We start from the raw sequence: 18,918 nt of genomic DNA on the forward strand, positions 1-18,918 counted from the left end.
TGGTCACCTAGTGTTGATTAGAAAATTTGTGAACGCGTGACGTTTGTGTATTTTGTCAATTTGGGTCAACCGTTTCATTGTATCGAATATTGGAGACCTTCTTTTACATTAGACATGATTAAAATAAACTACCCTTTATGTATTTTTTATTATGGCACTTGTTTCGACTATTAGCTCTGTATAGTATCGATATCACAATATAAACTACCTCCTTTAATGTGGGTATCAAAAGTCAAGTCAAAGTTGGCACCATATAAGCAAGCGGACTCTACTACTACTATTAATACATATGCTAGTCACACATATTAAGTTTGCAGGACGTCTGCGTAATATGTGCGTTTATGTTTATAGTTCATTTATAAAAAAATGTCACATCTAATGTAAGGAAGCTAAAACTGTATGAATTTTCATCTAATTACGATAAAAGATTTTTAATAGATTTTGAAATTTTATAATCTTATTTATTTTGGAAATATCCAGACAATGTTTGCTTTTTATGTATAAATTAGTTAACATTGCCCTTATTTACCTAGTCATCATCCCCATTCAGGACCGAAAATAAATTAGAAAAGATTTCAAAATATGCTAAGAGCAAACATATATTTTTTTTAATTATTTTATCAGAAAACTTTCCTTTGCTTAACATCTTAATTTGATCTAGTTTAAATCGATACCTACTAACTCAATAAATCAGACTCATCTTCGCTTACCAGTTTTTTTTTTTAAAGAATATTTGCCATATCTATACTAATATTGTAAAGCTGAAGAGTTTGTTTGTTTTATTGATTGATTGAACGCGCTAATCTCAGGAACTACTGGTCCGTTTCGAAAAATTCTTTCAGTATTAAATAGCCCATTTATCGAGGAAGGCTATAGGCTATATTTTATCCAAGTATTATGCGGGAATAGGAACCACGCGGGTGAAACCGCGCGGCGTCAGCTAGTTTTTTATAGTATGAACAATATTCCCATTGCCCTCCAACTAGTCAGGAAAGACTGTGCTAGGAGTGGGTACGACAATAGACCAACGGGTGAGGATCCAACCACCACCCGTCGGTGATGTATCTAACCTTTCTTACCGTTGAGATATTGAGGCATTAGCAGTACTTTATATTATTTTTATAACTTTTAAAATTTATACAGTGTCTGATTGCACAAATGAATGAAATCGCGTTCACGGATTAATGAAAAAATCTTGAAATTCTTGAGCGGGCATCAAAATCAAATACAAATAGCGCGTTGCCTCATTCGCCGGTCGTAAAGTTTGGCATTGAAATTGTTAACTCATTTTAGTAACAGGAAATCAGCATTATCGTCAAATGCCGTCGTGGTTATTATGCGTTTAGGCATTATTGTTTTACATACTACTTATTGTTTTCAGTTTTTCAATAGTATTCATGCGTCATCCTGTTAAGGTGCTGACAGACTTGGGCATTCACTTGTAATGAGCGTTCATGCGAAACTAGTCGGGCTATACTTCGACGTATCACGTGAGTGGTAGCCGTTTTCATATCCATTTGAATGCCTATGATATCAACCAGATATATAGACAAACGCCCCGGTAAGCCCCGCCCCCCAAATCCGCGAAAATCCCCAAAAATTACCAAAATTCCTGTTAAGGTGCTGACAGACTTGGCATTCACTTGTAATGAGCGTTCATGCGAAACTAGTCGGGCTATACTTCGACGTATCACGTGAGTGTTAGCCGTTTTCATATCCATTTGAATTCCTTTGATATCAACCAGATATATAGACAAACGCCCCGGTAAGCCCCGCCCCCCGAATCCGCGAAAATCCCCAAAAATTACCAAAATTCCTGTTAAGGTGCTGACAGACTTGGCATTCACTTGTAATGAGCGTTCATGCGAAACTAGTCGGGCTATACTTCGACGTATCACGTGAGTGTTAGCCGTTTTCATATCCATTTGAATGCCTATGATATCAAACAGATATATAGACAAACGCCCCGATAAGCCCCGCCCCCCAAATCCGCGAAAATTCCCAAAAATTACCAAAATTCGGCAGATACCGACCTACTAAAAACGTTACGACGACTTAAGTATCGCACGTATTTGAAAATAAAATACCACGTCGTGCAAGGGAGAATATAGAGAATAACTTTACCGTTGTATTTAAACCGCTAAAAAATATCTACTTTTTATAAAAAATATTAAACTTTGACTTTTATTTTTTTAGTTATAAAATTATAAACTTTTTCTAAATCAATCAAACTTTTCTTAGTGAATTTATATGAATAACACTCACGATAGTTTAAAATCTAAAACAAAATTGAAGTAACTTGCATTCCATAGATGCAAAGTGCACTGCATACCATTAGGACGAGTACTGAGGTATGAACCTTTACATTTTGTGTAATATGCATAATGTCAACCCTAATTGGAGAACTTGTACACGCCACTGAATAATTGTGTTTTGACGGCCTCCGTGGCGCAGTGGTATGCGCGGTGGATTTACAAGACGGGTTTTTTCCTCACCGGCCGTGGCTAGTTACCACCCTGCCGGCAAAGACGTACCGCCAAGCGATTTAGCGTTCCGGTACGATGCCGTGTAGAAACTGAAAGGGGTGTGAAACCCTAGGCCAGGAGATAGATTTTCATCCTCCTCCTAACAAGTTAGCCCGCTTCCATCTTAGACTGCAACATCACTTACCATCAGGTGATATTGTAGTCAGGGGAGATTGTAGTCAAGGATTGTATAGCATAGATAGATACGAGTAGAAGCTATGTTGGCGCCATCTGAATGGATTATGAACGGAGCAAATTTTCAATTGATTACTCACGAATTTTCATTTGCTCAACTAGTGTTAATTGCAAATACATACTGACGTGTTCATACATCATAGGAGTATGTTACTATGGACATATTGTAAAGTTATTTTTAGCTCTTCATAGTAATTTACATGTGTCATTCAGTGGTCTTTGACCGAGTACGAGGTAATTCTGACATCGCTGATTGGTAAAGCGCGGATTTTTTTATCTACAACTAGCAGGGAAACCGCGATTTCACCCGTTCCTATGTGTAAAACTGGGGTAAAAGAAGTCTATGACATTCACAAATAACGTGGCTTTCTATTAGTAAAAGAATTTTCGAAATAGGTTTAGTACATCCAGAGAATACCTCACATACCTCTTCATAGCCAAAAGGCATAGAATAGGTATCTAACTATTTTCAATTCAATATAATAATACAATGCCTTATACACTGGAATAATTAACATGACATATAATTCACAATTGGTTTTATTACAAACTTAAATTATAATGGAATTTTAAGAATTTTTATTACATATGTTACGAATTGAATTAATTAATACCTATGATAATAATTCATCATTAACAGCCCAATTTAATCGTCCACCACAGGGCCTGGTATCTGTATACCTAAGAGAGGGATTATGGAGCTATTATGCTAATGACCAGGACAGGACCTATAGATGCTTGGATGGGCCAAGGCATTTATTCTGCTTCTGCCTTCGGCCCCCATCAGGCGATGCTTCTGCGCTCGCCCAAACCCCTCATTTACGCTGTTGAGAACCCATTAAAGAGTCTACGGCACTTACACAATCAGAAGGAAAAGACCAATGGCTTTATGTGCTCATCATCATTATCAGTCGATAGACGTCCGCTGCAGGATATAGACCTTTTGTAGGGACTGCGATTCGCTTGATGTCGTCAGTTCACCTGGAGGGAGGTCGAACAACACTCCGTTTCCTAGTGCGGGATCGCCATTCCAGCATCTTAGGACTCCATCCAACGTCTATTGGCTATTCGAACTATCATTATCATCATTAACAACCCATATTTGGCTCACTGTTGATCATGGATCTCCTCCCAGAATAAAAGAGGTTAGGCTAATAGTCCACCACGCAGGCCCAATATGGACTGGCAGACTTCACATAAGTAGAGAATTAAGAAAAGTCTTATGTATGCAGATATCCTCACGATGTTTTCCTTTACAGTTTGAGACACATGATATTCAATTTCTTAAAATGCACGTAACTGAAAAGTTGGAGGAATTTCCAAGACCAGATTCGAACCTACGCCCTCCGAGTCGAAGGCATATTTCACACAAAGTAGTTTTTTTTCTGATTGTGTAAGTACCGTAGACTTCTTAATGTGATGTCAGCGGCGTCACCGGGATTTTGGGCGAGTACAGAAGCATCGCCTGATGAGGCCCGAAGGCAGAAGCAGAATAGATGCCTGATCCATTGCGATCACTAGGTTGCCCTAGACCAGGAGATAAAGTCAAAGTCAAAATTCATTTATTTCAATTAGGCTTAGTTTACAAGCACTTTTGAAAGGTCAAGATTATGTCATAATTTAATTTAATCTAATGGTGGTAATAATAGTCGAAAACTTAAAACTAAAGTTACGAGGGTTCCAAACGCGCCTTAGTCCGAGAAGAGCCCACAACAAACTCAGCCAAGGTTTTTTTGTTTACCACCATTTTACAAACTTATTTAAAACTAAGCACACAGTCGTATATTACAGTTAACACCAAGCTTTTTTTATCATTAATTTAATCATTAACACGATAAACACTTTGAACTTTTTGAGAGACATTCCAGTAGCTTCATGTGGTAGTTTACTATAAAAACGTATGCAACTGCCCTTAAAAGAATTACTAATTTTTTGTAACCTGGTATGGTGTGCAACAATTTTATTTATATTTCTGACGTTAATGTTATTGCAATCACACCTTCTTTTAAAATTGCCTATATGATAGAGTTCATATCCACTGGGCTACACGGTTAAAGTACGTATGGTATGACAATAGAAATGATTAATAGGTAGAAGTTCGGCCATGCACCTATTACATAATAATTATTCGCGTGTTGTTATACTTTACATATTTACACAATTCCAATGAGTAATATTGTGTTGCACGGCAAACACACAGCGACCCAGTTGCTTACTGCACTGTTTGCATAGTCGCTTTGTCGCCTATTCCAGCACTTTTGTCTTATTCTCCGAGCGTTTCTAATGACTAATTATATTTATTATTTATTTATCATTATCAGACTATATTTCAATGGCCCACTATAGGGTCTAGACTTGTTTCTTAAAGGGGGATGGAGCTTACACCTACTGCTACTCCTAGTCCTATGCGAGTTAGTAGATTTGTAACGATCGGTTTCAAATTTTAATGATCGGCACTGACGGCTTTGCTCTCCGCGGTATGTGATTTTTTTTATTAAGAATTCCTTGGCAGAAAGGATACCTTGATCTTTCTACCTTCCTTATCTACCTATCTATCTATGCTATCTATACCTTTCGATGATCATAATTATCATTATCATCATCATTATATTCAGTCGATAGACGTCCACTGCTGGATATATGTTTCTTGTAAGGAAATCCAAAACACTGTCCCTACTCGCATGCATACATTGACTCCTGTTACCCGCTTGATGTCACCGATCCGTCTAGGGTGTCGACCAAAACTACGCTTTCCAGTGCGGGATCGTTATTCCAGTACCTTGACTCGACGTCCATCGACTCTTCGAACTGTAGGCCCCGCCCCATGAACAAGTTGAGCCATGTCGGTGATTTTGGTTCTTCTGCGAATCTCCTCATTTCTGATCACGCAAATGTATGTACTCGAAGCACACCTCGCTCCATCACGCGCTGAGTGACTCTGAGCCTTCGTAAGAGGCCCAAAGTTACCGATAAAGTCTTGGATCCGTAGGTCAACACTGTTAAAAAGCATTGCGGGCACGACAATCATGTGCAGATTTTATTAGGTTGCCTGCAACATAAGAATATTTTTGTCTAAAATAATTTCATCAGGGATCTAACAATTAATAAAAAGCTGACAAAAAGGAAGCAATGAATGGGATCATATATTCATAGAATTTCGTAATAGCATCGATACTTTTTCTTACAGTGACATGGTACAAGTATTCTCCCCATCTCATTTAGAATCCTACTTATCAGATTCGATTGTTCAGTCGACCTGAATATACGGCTTCATAAATTTCATGCCCGCGTCCCAACTGTTCACTATTCAATTGTCTACGCGAGAGACTTTATCAATAATATCTAGATTTTTATTCTTAGATCATAGTAGACTTGCCTTATAACACTTTTATATGACCTCTGGCGTAGTTGGTAGAACTGTGGTTCTCATCATAAAGGTCCTGAGATTGATTCCCAGGATTCTATATAAACTAATATTATAGAGCCGTGATAGTCCAGTGGATGTGACCCCTGCCATCGACTCGGAGGACGTATGATCGAATCCGCCCCGGTATATGCTCCTCCAACTTTTCAGTTATGAGCATTAAAAAAAAACTAAATATCACAAATCTCAAACAATGAAGGAAAAAAATCGTGAGGAAACCTGCTTAACTGAGGATTTTCTTAATTCTCTACGTGTGTGAAGTCTACCAATCCGCATTGGGCCAGCGTGGTGGATTATTAGCCTAACCCCTTTCAATCTGAGAGGAGACTCATGCTCAACATTGAGCCGAATATTGGTTTTTAAAGATAATGATGATCCATTTTATGAAGAGCTAAAGTTGTGGGGGGTAATCTCTGGATCTACTGAACCGATTTGGAAAATTCTTTTACCACTATAAAGCTAAGTTATTTGTGAGTGTCATAAGCTTAATTTTCCAGTATTCTCACTTTTGCTCGGTTTTATTTAATGGTGTTTATTCATACATTGTAACTTAATCTCTTTGAGTTCAGGGTTGAGGTTGAGGTATCAGTAAGCTAGCTGTGTTTTATGATAGCATTTAATTTTATATTATCATGTTTTAATGTCATTTTGTATAGTAGGTGCCTCTATAAATGTATTATTTAATAATCGACGCCTTGTGGCTTAACCCTTGTAGTTCCTCTTACTGTGAATATACGGGGATAAATCATGGCCTATGACACTCACAAATAGTGGCTTTCTAGTAGTAAAATTATTTTCAAAATCGGTAGATCCAGAGATTACTCGTTACAACATCACAAACTTTACATCATTATAATATTATTATTAATAGAAGTTTCAATAGCTCAACGGTAAGAGCGGTCGGACTGATCATCGAGGGGTGGTGGTTCGATCCCCGCTCCGTTAGTCTATTGTCGTACCCACTCCGAATACAGTCTTTCCCGACTAGTTGGAGGGGAATGGGAATATTGGTCATATTTAAAAGATACAACAAATATTAATTTAAAAAAAATGTATAGATTAGAAATCCATAGCTGCAGTGCAGCAGAACATATATGTATAGAAAATAAAGAGTAATTTTATGAAGATTTCTGTATAAAAATTTTTGTATCTCAGGTAAATTGAAATGAGACAGACACTTCAATTTTATTTTTATGTACTAACTTGCTGACGGGGATAGTATAGCCTATAGCCTTCCTCGATAAATGGGCTATCTAAAACTAAAAGAATTTTTCAAATCGGACCAGTAGTTGCTGAAATTACCGCGTTCAAGCAAACAAACAAACTCTCATTCTAATAATCATCATTATCAACCCATATTCGGCTCACTGCTGAGCTCGAGTCTCCTCTCACAATTAGCGGGGTTAGGCCAATAGTCCACAACGCTGGCCCAATGCGGATTGGCAGACTTCATACACGCAGAGAATTAAGAAAATTCTCTGGTATGCAGGTTTCCTTACGATGTTTTTCCTTCACCGTTTGAGACGTGATATTTAATTTCTTAAAATGCACACAACCGAAATGTTGGAGGTGCATGATTCGAACCCACACCCTCCGGAATCAGAGGCAGAGGTCATATCCATTGGGCTATCATAGCTCTCTCAGCTTTATAATATGAAAATATTTTCCATATCATCATCATCATCATATCAGCCGATGGACGTCCACTGCAGGACATAGGCCTTTTGTAGGGACTTCCAAACATCACGATACTGAGCCACCTGCATCCAGCGAATCCCTGCGTCTCGCTTGATGTCGTCAGTCCACCTGGTGGGGGGTCGGCCAACACTGCGCTTACTAGTGCGGGGTCGCCATTCCAGCACTTTAGGACCCCAACGTCCATCGGCTCTTCGTGTGCCCCACCCATTGCCACTTCAGCTTCGCAACTCGAACTGATTTTCCATATAATGGTAATAATTTAATTATTCCCGTCAACATTTTCAATTCCATAAACAAATACATAAAGCCATCAAGAGTGAAGTTCTCCAGAGATGTCCTGTGTAATTAGATGGACAAGTACCAACCGACCTCGCTGCATCTTGAGCAGTCTGACGTATCCCCGACCTAGCTAGTTCCCTGTATTTATAGCCGGAATCAGTGTATTATTGTAGGTAATTCAGCTTTGACAGGGCATCGCGTGGAGTGGATTCCACCTGCAGATTAGTTATGTAAGCATGATTGGCAGATAATGCAATTAGCATTATCTATATAAATATTTTATAAATAGCAGATGATTATGAAAAGCTAGAAAAGTGACTGTGATAGATATGATTATGGAAGGCAAGATGGCTTTGGACTTGTCAACAACTTGAATTTATGGGAGTATTTTCCATAGATTTAAGGTGTTGATAGTCCACGTAAAGGAGACGAACTGCAAAACCATATTTTTAACTATAAAAAAAACTTTTTATCTTTTTATACAAAGTAGATAATTCAAAAAAATTCGACTATCCATGTAACACCTTTCATTTTAAAATACATAGCACACTGTATAGCTTTTTAATTGTGAAAGAATTTTTGATATCGGTTGAGTAGTTTTTGAGTTAAATCGTAAGAAACAAACATAAAAAATTCTCGTCAAGGTGTTTTTTTATACCTCCGTACGATCGTTAAAGTTAAAAATGTTCATGATATTTTATAAATGATCTTTAGAAAGGGCTAAAAAAAAATTAAATTAAAAAAAAATTGATTATTATTAAAAATCAAGAAAATTATAAATTACTAGCTGACGCCGTGTTGTTCTCGTTCCCGTTTCCCGTAGGAATACGGGGATAATATATAGCCTTCTAAAACTGAAAGAATTTTTCAAATCGGACAAGTAGTTCCTGAGGTTAGCGCGTTCAAAACAAACATACTCTTCGACTTTATAATATTAGTATAGATTTAGCATAGCACTACAAAACTTTTCCTCTTCACATCATTATTAATTTTTCATATTTACATTAGCTATGAAACTGTAATGTCGTTGTGGAAACTGGGTCATACTCCATCTCAACTTTCCTGAACAATTTGACGTATCGGTGAATATTTCAAAAGTGCATACCGTCTACTCCGAAGTCGGAGTGCGGAATTACATCCGAGGCCAGGGAATTAACGAAGGTAATAAATTTATAATTCAAACAGAGCAAACCTCATCGCGTATGATAATGGAAAGTCAACGACTGGTCTAGTTACGCTAATAATTGAAACCCCGACGTGTTTATATTAGCCTCTATTGTCTTAATTATGTGCCTCTTTCGTTTTGATTTTGTAGGTAAAACTTTTGTTTAAAAAATATTTAAAACTAGAATTAAAAATCAAACGAACTTTCCAAAGTGAAGTTCGATGATAATTATGGGTGCGAGCTTCATTCGATGTTTAAAAATTTGACAATAGACTATGTAATATTAACAAATAAGACTTCTACTGTCAAATTTGTAAAACTTTGACGTATTACGTATGTACAAGTACAGAATACATATGTACAAAATGAGTGCTTAATTATTTATTCAGACAACAACAAAAACATATTTAATACATTTTTATTATATTTAACAAGCCTTTTCGCTATCTGTTTTGTGAACTTTTAGTATAAAAATATTTAAAACCAGAATTGTTAATACTTCGTCCACTACTGTAAAATTTTTAAACACCTCGACGTATTAGCACAGAATGCACATGTACAATGAGTGCTTAATTATTTATTCCGCCAAAAATAAATACATATTAATAATTAAAATAATATACAAGATAAGCTTCTCTGTTGTCTTAACTATATGCCTCTTTCGTTTTGATTTTATAAATCTTTAGTTTAAAGTTATGCCTCTTTCGCATTGATTTTTTATTCAATAAATGCTTAGTTAAAAAAAATAAACTAAGATATTTTTAAATAATATATAATATACAATGCTTACAGTGTTAAATAAAACCTCAACGTCATTTTAAAAACCAACTTTTACTGTTTCTTTGATTTCATAAATCCTTCATTCAAAAATACTTAAAGCTTAAATTACTTTGCACTAGCAGAGTTTAAAATACCCTATGAAATTTACCTAGCACTCTAAATCAAATGTAAACTGCAGCTCTGAAACTTTTTAAATTAAAATTTTACAATGATAATTCTATTATGAAGTACCTTAGTTTTTACATAAGTAATATTGTTTATAAGTAGGTATTACGAGTATTTATCGATATCCAGAAAAACGTAAACAATTAATCGATGTTAGATAATATCTAATCATAAAACAATGGTTACATTTGTTTTATTTATAAAATAAGCAACCTCTGGTATTGCTTTATAAGCAGACGGTACAGAGTACAATTTCCAACACGTGTCAATTTTAAAATTAACTAAACTACTTATATCATTATGTGCCAATTAATTAATTCCAAGAACCAGAATTGTTGAAAAAAAAAAAAAATTCCCCTTATATTATTGTCTAGTTTACGAAATAACTAACTTATAAAATAAACATATACAAACTTGAAAAAAATTATAATTAAAATTATATGAACAAGTAAAAAAATTTGCTGCAAATTAGTAAAATCTAAAACTATTATAGAGACATGCAACTTTGTTCAAGAAATGAGTCGAATATAAAACTAAGTTTATACTCCATGAGCTATACTCGTAAATATCATATTATTTTTGATTTCTAGTTATGGATTTATATTTTGAATATCCAATCTTCAACAGTGAAAAAGATTTCTCTGATATCTAAATACATATGCTTACCATATTCGGAACACCCTGACTGTTAGTGTCAACACTGGTGTCATGTTAAGGCTATTTTTGGCCCGATCTTACATTGTCTCCTTTACGTATGCATTAAATTGCATACCCTAAATGTTTCGGCCTTGCCCATGCTCGGCGTGTGCCATAAACGACAAACAATTGAAAGTAATAAAGTCACGTACGTAGGCACATCTGTATTATAGTATCGGAGTCGAAGAGAGAATTTTTGAATTTACTTGAGTGCAGCAGATTACCTCCACCGAGTAACATCATTAACAACTCATATCTGGCTCACTATTGAGCACGAGTCTCCTCTCAGAATGAGGAGGGTTAGGGTAATACGTAGTCCACCACACTGGCCAAATGGCAGACTACACGCACGTAGAGAATTAAGAAAATTATCAGTTGAGCAGGTTTTCTTACGATGTTTTTCCTTAACCGATTGATCCACGTGATATTAAATTTCTTGTAATGCACATACCTAAAAAGTTGGAGGTAATTGCCATGGACCGGATTCGAAACCGTCGAAATTGAAGGCAGAGGTCATAAACCACCATCAAGTATTAGCCCTTAATATTTATTGGTATATTATTGGTAAGTATGAGCCCTTAAAATTTATTAGTAGGTACGGCAATCAACAAACTTAAGAAATACTCAACCAGCACGTTAGACGATTATGCTAACCTACCCTAGGTTAGCTTATAGCTAAAACCATTTCCTTTGAGCGTAACGAGGGATTGGAAAAGTTCCAAAACCAATAACAAAATAAAACAAAAAAAGTATTCTAACATTTATTCTTCATAACATCTAACCTACCGAATCTAATCGGTCCCCATGACGTTTATAAATGTTTAAGTAACTCCAATTTAGCATCCCGGGCTCCTCTACTATTACAGCTGATACCGGACGAAAATAAAAGCTGTTCAAGCTTTACGCCTATATGGAAGACGATGAATCAACTTGATGTACGAACAAAAGAGTCGCTTCTGTTGTAAGTTTATTGAATAATATTCCGAACGCTATTAGAAAAGTAAGGCAAATAGCTGCAGATTTTGGTTTTAGAAATCCTAGTAAAAGTTATAGAGCAGATACTAGTATTTGTGCACTACGTATAATTAATTATAAGCTATGATTTTCTGCAAATAAACTTCAATGGTGGACACAATCGTTCATTAAAATTAAAATATATGAATATTTTGCGGTTTCTGAACCAGTCATTAAATAAGCTATACGTGGTTATGACTAAACTTATTATTATTATAATTCAGTATAGGTCTAGACCCGTACTATGACAAATATAAATACATATAATTGATAATATGTATAATTAATTCAGTATTAATATTGACTTTAATTCTAATAGACTTATTTAGGAATCTGTCACAAAAATTAATCAAGATATTTATCTTATTAATACATATTACCTCTCAATTAATCGTAAAAGGTATAAACTTGCTTATTAAACTCTCAAAATTAAATTAAACCTGAATTAGTTATCTAAGTTTGTAGACGAAATGTTAATATAACTTTGCTGATACGGCAAAACTAATATTAAATTTGTTGATCATTGATAAAGTTTTAGTTACACATCTTTCTTAATAACGTTTTATATATTAATTAAATTAAATTTATCATAAGTATGTTTATATTAATGGTTTTATTAGTTATAATATCGTGGCAAAGATTTAATCAATATTCATCCTCAAAGTGATGGGGATTTATGGACACTGCGCCTCATAATGCGAGGTCGCCATTCCAGCACTTTGGGATCCAACGTAGACTACGTGTTCTGCCCATTGCAATTTTAGCTTTGCGCTTCAATGGTCTTTGGCAGCAATATTTTTTTTTTTTTATTCTTTACAAGTTAGCCCTTGACTACAATCTCACCTGATGGTAAGTGATGATGCAGTCCAAGATGGAAGCGGGCTAACTTGTTAGGAGGAGGATGAAAATCCACACCCCTTTCGGTTTCTACATCGTACCGGAACGCTAAATCGCTTAGCGGTACCGTCTTTGCCGGTAGGGTGATAACTAGCCACGGCCGAAGCCTCCCACCAGCCAGACCTGGACAAATTAAGAAAATCTCAATCTGCCCAGCCGGGGATCGAACCCAGGACCTCCGTCTTGTAAATCCACCGCGCATACCACTGCGCCACGGAGGCCGTCGAATTTTCTGATACAAGTTATGTCACAAATAGCTCTAGTACTCTACTATAGATAATAGTTATTATATATTATGCTCGATATCGAATATAATGGAAACACTGTCATAAATATGTCAACTAATTTCAAATACCTATGGCTTCTATTAAAAAAATATCTTCCTATGATTAAGTAACTACTTATTCGAATATCATCAACGTTCACTTAATTCGTGGTAGCATAACTTTATGATTCGAAGTAAAATTATGAGCCATCATAAAATATGTAATGGTCGATACAATGACATTAGATTTAGGTGACGAAGAATTCAAGTAATTTCTTTTAAAGTTAAACCATTCCGTCCGTCGTCGGTTTTTTCAAAGGGTTTTTGTAAAACAAACTGACGGTCTCATCTTTCAAACGTTTAACTGCTAGACCAATTCCGACCGATGTATAAAAAACTGGCCAAGTGTGAGTTGGACTTCAACTTTGTACCGAACCCTCGCCTATCGAGGGTTCGGTACAAAGTCGTTACTGTCTGTTTAACCTCAATGATTAGTGTAATAGTTACTTTAAATAAAGACTATATTTGTCATGATTTTTTTACATATGTATAGCTTCAGATTTATTTCTATACCTGTAGTTGGTAGGTATTACTTGCCAAATTTAACAGTTCGTTTGGACAGTCACAGTTACAGGATTAAACAACCTTATCTTTTTTACGTTAATCTAGACCTATATGGTTTAAATTTCAACTCGATACCTCCACGCATTTACAAATTAAAGGGTAGGTATAGATATAGACAGAGGGATAACAATATGATCCTTTAAGGGTTCTTTTGTTGTACGGAACCCTAAAAATGAGTGGGTTTTTATGGGGGCGTAATACCGGACGTTATACAAATGCTTTCTTTTCATTAAGAACTGGTTTAAAAGAAACACTTAATGTTGACCTTCCTGAACTAATAAAATTATGTCAATCTGAGATGTCAAAATTTTTATTAGATAAAAAGTGAGTTCTCCTTTTAATGTTTTACGTACGAACTTCATTTGTGTAGGTGTATTGTAGTAAGCCCTACTCACACTAAGGGATTTAATCGATAAAAGGTTAGTCGTAAGCTTACTTGATTTTATGACAAATCAAGCTAGAACAGGGAATACCTAAGTCACTCACTTATTAAGGGAATCACTAATACCAGGGAATATCCCTGGGGCATGATTTTATATAATCATGATTATATATAATCGCAAGTCATATCGTACTAGAACGCTAGATAGCCTGGTGGTTGGTCAACCTACTGTCAAAGACAAAACCGCTTCCAAACTATTTGGCCGAGAACTAAAATCAATTATCTAAAACCAAAATGCGTCGTAGGTGGTCCATAATGCAGTAGCCGTTGTGAAACAAATAATAAAGTATCGATTAGGATGTAATGTGGTTTAAACATTACTGTATTACTTTTTACGCTATCACCCAAAAGCATTTGAATTAGTATTGTGACATTATTATCAGAATATTTTAACGGCCCAGAGAGTCGCAGATATGAGTATATACGTAATGGAGCTTAGACTTACCATCCAATTAGTCCACGTGCCTGTAGCGTTAACGGCAGGACATCCGATATAACTGATCGTGTGTTGATGATGTTCATGTGATGGTGGGTGGTGACAATGTTAAACTCTTCGAGGACTATCATCAGATGCTTATTATGGACAGGACCGATGGCTTAATGTGCTATTCGAGGGGCGGGTCATTTACTAACTGTAGGCTGAGAATTTTTGAAAGAAAATTCAGTGTTTAACTGGAAGTTAGACTTTGGCTATAATCTTAAATGATGATAAGTGATGATGCAGTTTTAGATGGAAGCGGGCTTAATCGCATGGCGGTACGTCTTTGCCGATAATGGTGTGGTAACTAGCCACGGCCGAAGCCTCCCACCAGCCAAACATAGACCAATTGAGAACCTAAGGTAGCCCAGCCGGGGATCGAACCCCGGACCTGTTCTTGTAAATCCACCGCGCATACCACTGAACCACGGAGGCTATCAAAAAATATTGTATAGCTAACCCAGAACTCGAACCCTTAAGATAGGGCTAACATATAGGCTCAAAGGCTAACAACTGGACCAATTAAGCAGATATTAATTATTATAAGCTTCATCATCATCATCAACCCACATTCGCCTCACTGCTGAGCTCGAGTCTCCTCTCAGAATGAGAGGGGTTAGGCCAATAGTCCACCATGCTGGCCCAATGTGGATTGGCAGACTTCACACACGCAAAGAATTAAGAAAATTATCTGATGTGCAGGTTTACTCACGATGTTTTCCTTCACCGTTTGGGACACGTGATATTTAATTTCATAAAATGCACATTACTGAAAAATTGGAGGTGCATGCCCCGGACCGGACTCGAACCTACGCCTTCCGGAATATCACGTCTCTTTATAAGTTTATAATCTAGCAATTCTTATCATTGTAACAAAGGTCTAACAAGTATATGGACGGTTTGCATCGTTCAGTATAAAATTGAATTAATATCTAAACAAATTATTCTTTAGACACTAAATAATATGAATCGCTGTTGAATCATTATTATTTATCGAAAATTTAGACTATTTAATATGTACCCATAACATAATTTTTATACGATCAACGCAAGGCAGTGGGCGTAAATCTTTATAACACAATTCGACAGTGTCGGTCGTGTCGGTCAATACGAAATTTAGAGTCGTTATCTTGTATTAGAGGCTCATAAAACTGACATTATTATCAACTAATGTTCTACACGCATTAGTGTCACATCGAACGTTACGAAATGATGTAAGCGTCCCTCGCCATATGCATCTTGGTATTGACTTGCATTTACAATAATTTTGTCACACGCTTTAAAAATGCATGTTGTGTCCAACTTAAAGACATAATTATAATTAATTAGTGAACGCTCGCGACTGTTTTCTACACATCCTGCGGGTTCGATTCCCACAACTGGAAAATATTTGTGTGATGAGCATGGGTGTTTTCCAGTGTATGTGTGTATTTATACATTATATAAGCATTTATATGTAGTATATAATTGTATATTAATATTATAATATCAACTATCTTAGCACTCAAAACACAAGCTACTCTGTATGCTTACTTTGGGGCTAGATAGTGATGTGTATTGTTTAAGTATATTTATTTAAAAAAAAAAAAAATATATTGCATGTTTGCTGGATAAAAAGTATTATGCTCCAATGTTAAATTTATCTCCTTGTCAGAGGTGAAATTCGGCTGGTTTAGCCTATGCCGTTCAAGTTTTAACTCCATTGATGCAGCATCTCCATGAAACCAAGTCACCGAAGATACGCAGGTATTCTAAAATAGAGTACAAACAAAAATTAGGAAACGGTTTTAGTTCGACTTCCAAGTTTTTATCAATAATAATCAGAGATACCAGACACATTAAAATAAAAGATTGTTTAGAGAATCCTAAGAATCCTAGAAGCTAATTAAAGTTTTGTCTTATTCATTTGAAATAAGTGAAGATACTTAAGTAGGAAGAAAGTGACAATACTTAGTTTTAGACTATTCAACACTTAGACCTGAAGTATACTTCACCCAGACTAATTCTACGAATTTATAAAAATTACGAGTAAGTAGAGAATAGAGAACCATGATAACCCAGTGGATACGACCTCTGCCCCCATTTTAAGAAATTAAACATCACGTGTGTGAAGTCTGCCAATCCGCATTTTACCAGCGTGGTGGACTATTGGCCTAATCCCTCTCATTCTGAGAGAAGACTCAAGCTCAGCAGTGAGCCGTATATGGGTTGATAATGATGGATTACAATAATTGTCAGTCATAAATTAAGTAATTATGAAGATTCTATGTCCGTCTAAGTCTTAGGTTTCACGTTTCTGTAATTTCATTGTACAATTTGCGCATTGATTGGCGAATCTAACGTTCTAAGCATCATTATTCTAAATTACAGAGGGCTTAGGAATAGTCCTGAGGTATGGTTTAAATTGTAGACATTTCGCTACGCCTGTCAATATTACGTTTCAATCATTGCAACGCCGACGCAATGATGATGGTATAATTTGCTAAAGATAACATGTTCAACTTCTCAAGATAAAAATATGTTATGCTTTTAATCATTAACTGTTACAATGTAATGTGTCACAATTTAATGATTTTATGAAACTGTGTTATTCTTTAATTTTTGACAAGTAAAGTCAAAAATAAAATAAAAAATCTTGAAAAGTAAACGCAACACCACCCATCGGGTCCATTCAGATACATAAACCATTTGTTTGGAGCCCTCGTAACTTTAATTTTAACTATAATTACCACCATTAAATTAAATTATGACGTAAATTGACGTTTCAAAAATGCTTGTTATTGAAATAAATGTAATTTGAATTTGAATATTTGGGGACTTACCAAAATATACATGAAAAAAATTTGAATGCTGTTTTATAGTGAAGCCTGGCACTTGGATAGTGATTATACTTATACATTTTTGTAATTGTAATTAAAAAAAATATTTATTATGAGTATTAAAAATTAAAAAAATATTTATTTTGTAACGATGTTTAAAGTCAATTACAATGATATCTCTAGTTTGATCCCTTAATCCTTAAACCAATATTCCTGTACAGCATCTACATGTAACAAGTTTCGCATCATAACCAACAATATATATAACCAACCAACAACATAACCAACAGTCAGCCAGTTATTCATGTATTAAATCCTACAATTACGTATCCCAGGGCCCACCACGACGTGTGTAATATGCTGACGTGTTAATCCCTACCCTGCCCGCATAGACATGGATCATCCGACTTGTATGACCGTGGCTAATTTAATGTTGCGTAAAATATGAGAGCTTGTTCTCATCTTGTTCTATTTTGTTTTGAATTTACCTTTGAACATCCAGCTTAGGCAAATCGAGTTTAATGGGGTGTTAGTAATCGTTTTAATGTCAGTGAGACTTTATTTCCGGACCTCAACTTTATAGTTGTACTTAGTCTTAGACCTATAAAGGTCCTGTGCCATCTAATTAAATGGAGTGTGGATTATTGGGTCTTTTGACCGTTAAGGTGTAGATGTCACCGTTAGATTGTAAAATACGCTAGTACATAATCTCAGTTGTGATATATATTATAAGCTACCGTCATATTGTGAACTGAAAATACTGATTACAATTTAACGTGTTATTTTTCGGTATATTATAATCTATCGGAAGTGAAACCGTTAAATCGATACGATATTATAGGCGTATAGTATTCAGTGATGACTGGCGAAGAATTTAGAATATAAATAAACCACGCTTTAATAATGGATTGTACTTTGAGACCAGTTAGCTTCTAAAGCCACCACGACATGCAAAGACCTTAATTGGCAGGAGCAATTTACTAAGAACAGAGAAAGCAGTCCATCATGCTGCTCTAGTTCAGGTTGGGAAGCATAGATTGACAATGTTTGACTCTGTGCAAATCACTATCAGTTGCAAATACCCGAGACAAATGCCTCACCATGCTCATGCATTTTTAGAAGAAAGCCCACAATTATTTTTAGTCCACACTATCCGCAGCTGCTTAGGGCTTACTAATAATACAAACATGGTTAGTTTCATAATATCTTTGTCCGCAGGTAGTGGGTCGTGAAGATGTCCTGGCATCGACTGCGACGCGTGACGTTCACTGCGGCCGGCGCCTGGTGTCTGGGCTGTTCTCCCGGCCTCGCCTGCCGCTGGGCTACTCGTACGTGACGACCGTGCCGCGTGGAGCCTGCAGACTCAACGTCTCGGAAATTGTCGCCAGCGAGAATTACATCGGTAACTGAACTAGCCTTGTATCCCTCATCATACTAGTTGTAGCATCGAGA

General features: G+C 36.0%; 1 protein-coding gene across 3 annotated transcripts in view; it reads left to right on the forward strand.

The window, feature by feature from the left end:
* The window catches only part of LOC112045145 (thrombospondin type-1 domain-containing protein 4), a 202,843-nt gene that overhangs the window by 170,611 nt on the left and 13,314 nt on the right, over nt 1–18,918 (forward strand). For all 3 annotated transcript variants that reach the window (XM_052887915.1, XM_024081228.2, XM_024081229.2), the window contains exon 8: nt 18,685–18,868. In XM_052887915.1, the coding sequence (XP_052743875.1) occupies nt 18,685–18,868 (184 nt within the window). The remainder of the gene's footprint in view (nt 1–18,684; nt 18,869–18,918) is intronic.

Source organism: Bicyclus anynana, chromosome 20, assembly GCF_947172395.1.
Source record: "Bicyclus anynana chromosome 20, ilBicAnyn1.1, whole genome shotgun sequence".
Lineage (NCBI taxonomy): Eukaryota > Metazoa > Arthropoda > Insecta > Lepidoptera > Nymphalidae > Bicyclus > Bicyclus anynana.